Source organism: Primulina eburnea, chromosome 9, assembly GCF_022965805.1.
Source record: "Primulina eburnea isolate SZY01 chromosome 9, ASM2296580v1, whole genome shotgun sequence".
Classification (NCBI taxonomy): domain Eukaryota; kingdom Viridiplantae; phylum Streptophyta; class Magnoliopsida; order Lamiales; family Gesneriaceae; genus Primulina; species Primulina eburnea.
Window position 1 is genome coordinate 1,829,504 of NC_133109.1, and position 7,967 is coordinate 1,837,470.

The window sequence follows — 7,967 nt, forward strand, 5'->3', positions numbered from 1 at the left end:
TGAGTCAATTTTCAAAACAAATACAAACAACCATTATACATGCATATAATTTATATATACAACACCAATGTGTGATATTCACATAACATCTTGGGCGGTCAACCCATGACAAACTCATCCATAATTATAGAATTTTCAATTACATAATTGACACATAATCTATGAACTTTTTATTTCACAACTAGAAACTTCATGTCAATACTTTTGACTTTGACAATATTTAGTTGTTCTTTAAATATAACTTAACGACTTTATTATCACAAATGATCTTTATTATCACAAATGATATTCAATGGTTTCTTATATCAATCATCATTCACGGTGAAAACTCCGCAACTTTATTTGGAGTCCAAATATCCAACTATTTCTAAATGTTGGATCTCCGATATGTGAGCATAAAATCCTTAGTTCATTTTATAACCCGATTATTAATCAAATACCGAGTTTTTTAAATATATGCCCAACATTTTAATTATTTACACAATATCTAACTGTATACAACTCATGCATGTGTGACACTCCCATTAAATATAAATATATGCAACGAACAACGATGTTATCTCTAAATTCAAATGAGATAACCTCATGATCAAATTTATATTACCAAATATGAAATATAAGCATCAATATATTTTTCCTCAAAGTTGACTTTCTAATTTGTTTACTCGCATTAAATTCAACATACTATACAAATTTATTTAGCATGCTCTATTTTCAAAAAAAATATCTACACAATTCATGATATAAACTGCATGTTTAATAGATTGTGACATCTCAATAATTAATTTGCATTCAATGTCATTTAAAATATTGATGTTTTATTTATAAAATTTATCAATCAAGGAACCAATATCAATCACATTTGAATTTCGGAAAACTTAAAAGTTTCATAACCAAATGAATAATGGAAAAGTTTAATTTGTCCAAACATAAAATTAAAATCTAATTATACTTAAAAGACGGTGCAACAAAAGTGTTTTCCAAATTCAAATAGTAGAAAATAAAAATATGTACCTAAATAAAGCTCAGCCTCAAAAGTAGCCTTATTGCCATTATCCATATGAACGTATCTTTCACCATCAGTTGGCAACCAGTTATTTAAGCAACCTTTTTTGTACACGTCAATCGGTGTATTTGGGACAACACTTCTTCACATACTCTTCAGTCTTTTTTGCAAAGAAACAATTGATCATTTTATCTTATTTTTGTTGTTCCATATGCAAACTGAGTGCAGACCCTTAGCTGTACATATTTCAAAAAGTCTGGTGATGATTATATCATTTTTCTACTATTTGATTCGAGCTATAGTTACGATTAGGGTCATATTCTATGATTAAGATTCTATCATATATGTCTTTTTCATTCCGTAAAAAGTCAATTTTACTGTATAGAAGCTTATGACCTCCCCCTCTATGCCTTAGGTAATGATGCCTCTAGTATTACGACCTTTACAACAATGATGTTATCCATAGATCAAATTATTTCTTAGATTAGATTTCACTTGATTGTCTATGGTTTCATTGTGTGTGCTCGGAGTAGAAGTTTTGTATAAATGTATCACATGATACCATAATCACATGAAAACCATGAAATCTTGTTGGACGACATGTTAGTAGTAGACCTCAATAATGATTAGAACTAAGAATTGAATGCACAATTGACTAGGAAATTTGATATGAAGAACTTGGGACTAGCCAACAATATTCCAGGGATGCAATTCACCGAGATAGAAACAACATAAAGATTTGTCTTTCGCAGAAAAATTATTTGAAGAAAGTACTGCAACGCTTCAACATGCAAGATAGTAAAACAATCTCGACCCCTCTTACTGTTAACTTCAAGTTATCCTATGAGATGTTTCCTAGTAGTGAAACAGAGAAGATGAAGATAATTTGAGTACCATATGCATCAACATTGGGAATTTTGATGTTCAACATAATCTGTACAAGATCAGACATTGTTCAAGAAGTGATAGTGGTTAGTCGGTATATGATGAATCATGGACGATAGCATTGAAACATTGTTAAAAGGATACTTAGATACATTAAATATACCTCAAATTTTGCTTTATGTTATGGAGTATCAAATTTTACACTCAGATACTATGTCGATTTGGATTATGCAGTTGATCGAGTAAATCTACTGCTGATTATGTCTTTACAATTGCAGAAGGAGCAGTAGACTGAGTTTAAAAACTACAAACAGTTGTGGTTTTATCTACAACAAAAGTAGAATATATGGTAGCTACTCAAGATTGCAAGGAGACAAAATGGATTAAAAGGTTATTGGAGGTGTTCGGACACAAACAAGAGAATATTTTTTTATTTTGTGTGTAACGAACCGTACATGTACTACTTACAATTTTGCGAAAGAATTAAATTTTTCTTGAATACGAAAATAAAATCAATACGGTCGTCACTACATCATCCATTCACCAATAAAAATTTTTGTTCAAAGAAAGGCTTGCTCAAAACATCTCGCATCAAAACATAAAATCAGAGTATAAATATTTTCATGCTTAAAATCTTAAAATGACATGGGCGGTCCTCGGATCTAGCCTCCCGCTCAGTCCAAGCCTGCTCCTTGGTCCCCACCTCATGTCTCCTCATAGACATCCTCACATGCATCGATCAAGTCTAGTGAGTCTAAAGATTCAACACGTATAAACTGAGAATAGAAAGTAATACATAATAAAATCGCATGCACTTTAAAATAGAACATACATACTTGAAGCTTGGATTTGAAATGAGCTTGAACTTGCATACATACCTAGACGTGCCATAACTTAAAAGCTTTCATAACATGCTTGCGTACTTGTTTATACTTAGACATACATGACTTCATTTTTGCGTAGAGGATGTTTCAAAGCAAGTGACCCATAACATAATAAATGCCTGATCAGACAAACCACAGTACTGGGCTGACAGTGACGTATCCACTGCCACATACATGAGATCCCCGTTCATAATTTAACGGGCTGGTTGGTCCCCGTTCATAATTTAACGTTTTCCAACCACGATCTAACCCGTTCATAATTTAACGGGCGGATTGGTCCCCGTTCATAATTTAACGCTTTCCAATCCTAAACATACTTTGGTCACAAGACATTTAGCATACCTCAAAACTTAATATATTTTCTTGCACGTCATACATACTTACTTGGCGTTGAGGGATTCATTGGACTTCGATCGGGAACGTCGCTGCTGCACATACTGACTTGAATTTGCATAATTAACTTGCATAACTTAACGTAGAAATCATACTTACTCTCGAGTTCAATCATTACTTAGGACGTTCCATAATTTCCCATGACCCGACCTTGATAACCCTTGCACTAAACCATGACATCGAACCTCAAAGCATGCTAAAATATTTTCCCCAAAATATGCAAGACACGGACCCCGTGCCCAGGTCCGGCTCCAGGTCCGTGTAGGTACTGTAAAATGTGTGTGCAAAAAATGGGAGACACTGACCCCGTGCTCAGGTCCGTGTAGGGGTCCGTGTAGACTCTGTAAAACATGCCGGGCAGAAAGGGAGGGGCACGGACCCCGTGTCAAGGTCCGTCAAAGGGTCCGTGTACTCTTGGGTTTTTGACACTACGGAGGAAACAAAGGCACGGACCCCGTGTCAGGGTCCGTGTGGCTTCGAGCGGCTGAAACCTGCGAGGGAAAATATTACTTCCTGCCTATTCCACTCATCTACCCCGAATGGACGAAGAATCAACATCCTCAAGACCCATCCTAGACTACTATAATATTTACTCGAGCCTATACAATTGTCCCGAAACAACCCCACATCAATAGCGACACGATAATCTCGTGAATACGACTTTTTGCACCAAACGATTTTTACGACCAAATCCCTCTTCCAAGTGCCTAACGACTCGAACTGAACTTAAATGACCAACTCAACATAAAAAACAAAGTACCTATACGCAGCGGCGATCACCCGTCGAGCCCCAACGAAGCCTGCAACAATAAACTTCAAGAACACAAATTTTCGTAAAAGTCGCAGTTTGAGCAGTCCCACGAAAAACGTCATATCTCACTCAATTTTCATCCAAAAATCTCGAATTTTATATCAAAGCGAAGGTATCAAAAAGTTCTACAATTTTGTAGCTGAAAGTTTTCTCAAAATCCCGACCGAAAATTCGCAGTTTTAAGAAGAACAGTAAAAACGTGATTTAGATCTAAAAATTTTTCTTCAAAATCGATCCCAACAATTAACCGCTCAAACTATGAACATCATACATGAGTTTTACGCATAAAACAAGGCAACACATAATATGACTTGATCGACGCAGCAAAAGAGAGATTATACGTGCCTTTTGATGATAAATTTTACCAAAACGGCGATATCGAAGCGGAGACGACGCGAGGCTTGATCCGGGACGACGGTGGCTCGATTTTCTTTGAAAGAAACCAACGAAAATTTGCTGGAATTTCAGAGAGAGGGGGCGGCTGCTCTATGGACTAAGAACCCTAATATTTCTCTTCTCAAAAATATAAAAACTGAATTGAAAACTTGTGTGTGTGTGTTAGCCCCTATTTAGTGTGTGTAAAAGTGTGTGTGCATGAGTTTCTGTGTTTAATTAGGGAATTAAATGGCTTAATTACACAATTAAAAGTATTAATTAAAAGTGCTAATAAAAAGGCTAATTGGAATGTTAAACCTCACCACAAGCCAAGCCCCTAATTTAAAATAAAAAGCACACTTGCTAAACTTTAAAAGTTTTAAAATTCTAAACTCACTCAAATAAATAACTTAGGTTTTAAAATGCTAAAAGCTAATAAGTTATTTAAAATGCCTCATCCTCAACTTAAAATAAAATACCATCTTTTAAATTGCCGAAAATCGTCACCGGGTCTTTTCCTCACTCCCGCCTCGAATAATCGCCTGAAATATGAAACTCGAAAAATATTTTAACGTGCATCACATAAATATGAATAATTTAAAATAATGCATTTAAATAAATCATGCACCGCTAAAATCAATATAAAATTAATTAAATTATTTACTAATTAAATGAATGCATGGGTTATACGTGTACTGAATTTGGGTAATACATTATGCTAGTCAAAGTGTCTTGCACATCGCAAGGAATCTAACATTTTATTTCAGGACTAAACACATTGGAGTCCAGTTTCACGTTGCGAGAAATAGTAGAAGAAGAAAATGTTGATATGGAAAATATTCATACAAAGGATAACACAGCTCATGATGTTCTGACCAAGCCTGTGAACATTGATAAGTTTGAGTGGTGTAGATCCTCAAATGATCTAGCGAAAACGTAAGCAACAGGTAATGGAAATATTGAAAGGATGTGTAGAGATGTGTTTGATTCTCAATCAAATCTCCAAATGAGAGAAATGTCTGCGAAGAAATGAATGGCAGCATGAAATGCATTAATGATGGTAGATACAAATTTGACAAAGGAAGAATTCAAACGGGAAGATGTGTTTTCATATGTGTTTTCACATGGACCAAAAACTCTATAAATAGAGCTCACTCCCCTCATTCAGAAATCATCTCATTCTCGAGTTCTTCTCTCATCTCAATATATACTTATTTGAGTGTGTGTACTATAATATTTGTGACGAGTTTTTTTCCTGTATTAAGAGACTGTGTTATATTCGGAAACACAGTGTGTGGTTGTATACTATAAAAAAACTACAATGTAATTCTTTTCATCTTCCCGTGGTTTTTACCCTAATAATTTTCACTACAAGAATATTGTTAGCCTATTCAAATCGTAAGTTTTTTTTAGATTTATTAAACTATTAAAAGTAATTTTTTTTATATTCTCGAAAATATTAGCGACGGAAATCATGATCTAACCGTCGCTAATATTAGCGACGGAAATCATAATCTAACCGTTGCTACATTTAGCGACGGATAGCATGAATTAGAGACGGTTTTACATTAATCCGTAACCACATGGGCTTTAACAACAGTTTTAAAATACCTACGACAACGGTGTCGTATGCCTTTTTTCTTGTAATGTTTTAGGGATTTTCCACGTAAATCTAGGTATCTAATTTTATTTTTTATTTTCATATTTATACCTGAAGATGTCGCACATGAGACCAACATTCTATAGTTTTGCCAAGTGGCCATATTTTTTAAACTAATACGTATAAATAATATATCTATGTATATATGTAGCTTTCAATTTGATCGTCATAACACCCATGACAAAAATCTAATTTGATGGTAAATTGCTTAAATTTGTAATAAAAAATCGCATTTAATTTTTAAAATTGTTACAATATCACCATTATTTCATTAATTTATTTCAAGCTGATTATATAACTACTTATTCAAATTTGAACTTCATAAATATAATAATTATATGGACACATCGCATACCTTTCAATCTTTAAGAATTTAGGGGTGCAAACGAACCGAATCGAGCCGAATAATAGTAAAAAAGTCAGGCTCGAATTCGGCTCGAAATAGGTATATTCGAGTTCGAGCTCGATTCGAAGTTCGATAATTTCAAATATTTGGGCTCGAGCTCGGCTCGAAATGAAGTTCGAGTTCGAGTTCGGCTCGAAATATTCGAATATATTCGTGAACTATTCGAATTATTGCTCGGATATTAAGGTTTGAAAGCTCGAAATGCTCGAAATATTCGAAATATATATATATATATATATATATATATATATATATATATATATATATATATATATATATATCGAATACGAATCGAATATTTATCGAGCCGGCTCGAAAAACTCGCGAACATGTTCGGTTCGTTTACAGCCCACCACACTGTTTTTTCCCCTCTAAAATTCCTTGCTCCATTGCTCCTCCCCTCGGATGGCTGCTCAGGTATTGCCTTTATTTACAGAACAAGAGTATATACTATAGTTACATGTTTCGATCAAAATTAAAATGCAGATTCAAGAATATTTTTCATTTAATTTTCATGCAACAGAAGGTGGTTCTCAGAGTCATGACCATGTCCGATGAGAGGACCAAGCAGAAAGCTATAGAAGCAGTTGCTGATATTTTCGGTACTATCGAATTCAATCCCATCTTTTTATGCATTAGCGGTGAAACCTATATTTTTAGCCGAAAAAAACTAAGGGTGATAAAGACCATAGCATCAGGCTGATTAGATTCTTGAAGGCAGCTAAGACCACCCGAGAAAGGGATTCATATGCCCCTTAGACAAATGTTTCACATACTCTTTCTTTTTCCCGAATCCACGAGTTTCGTCGCAATAACACATCCTTTTCTGTTAACTTCTGCACAAACAGGTAGATTTTAAACATTGTGTCTGATCTTAATTAACCATGCATGCTCTAGGGGTGGATTCCATTGCTGCTGATTTAAAAGATCAGAAGCTGACGGTGGTAGGAGAAATGGATGCAGTAGCTCTGGTGAAGAGTCTGAAAAAAGTGGGGAAAGTTGACATCCTTGCCGTCGGGCCAGCAAAGGAAGACAAGAAAGGGGATGATAAGAAACCACAAGAAAATAAGTAATCAAGCTCCATATTCCATGTCGTTTTAGTTTTAAGAATGTTCGAGGTTTTGTTGTGCATCATCCTCAATCATAAGTTTTCTTGTAAATCATTTGTTTTTCAACATATGCAAACGATGAATATTATGCCCATAGGTTGTGACAAGCATTTCTTGAGAATTTATTTATTTGTGTCGAAGCTTATTAATTACAAATTCACAAAAATTGTAATGTAATGTTTTGACCCCGATCTCCTGTCGAGTGTAGGATGACAAATTTCCTCACGAGTTCGGGCTCCGTGGGAAAAACCCAAAACAGAAATGGGGATCTTCAATTTTTTCGGGTCTAGGTATTCAAGGATTTTTTAAAATCTCCGAAGTAATTCGGACGGATATGAGGATATTATCCTCATCTTCGAATCCGCCTCCGAAAATAATCTTAATAATAAAATATTATTATTATTAGTATTAATAATATAATAATATTATTACTTTTAA

The 7,967-nt window shown here is 34.5% G+C and overlaps 1 protein-coding gene across 1 annotated transcript; it reads left to right on the top strand.

Moving 5' to 3' along the window:
* The first annotated feature begins 6,770 nt into the window (after positions 1 to 6,770).
* Positions 6,771 to 7,688, top strand: LOC140842149 (heavy metal-associated isoprenylated plant protein 39-like). The gene is made up of 3 exons (XM_073209958.1): positions 6,771 to 6,837; positions 6,944 to 7,022; positions 7,318 to 7,688. The coding sequence occupies exons 1-3, from the start codon at positions 6,826 to 6,828 to the stop codon at positions 7,491 to 7,493; spliced, it is 267 nt and encodes an 88-aa protein (XP_073066059.1). The 5' UTR covers positions 6,771 to 6,825; the 3' UTR covers positions 7,494 to 7,688.
* The last annotated feature ends 279 nt before the right edge of the window (positions 7,689 to 7,967 follow it).

Excerpts from the sequence above, each read along its gene's own strand:
- LOC140842149 (XM_073209958.1), top strand. Across the intron at positions 7,023-7,317 it reads AGCAGTTGCTGATATTTTCG|GGGTGGATTCCATTGCTGCT; the intron begins GTACTATCGAAT and ends TGCATGCTCTAG.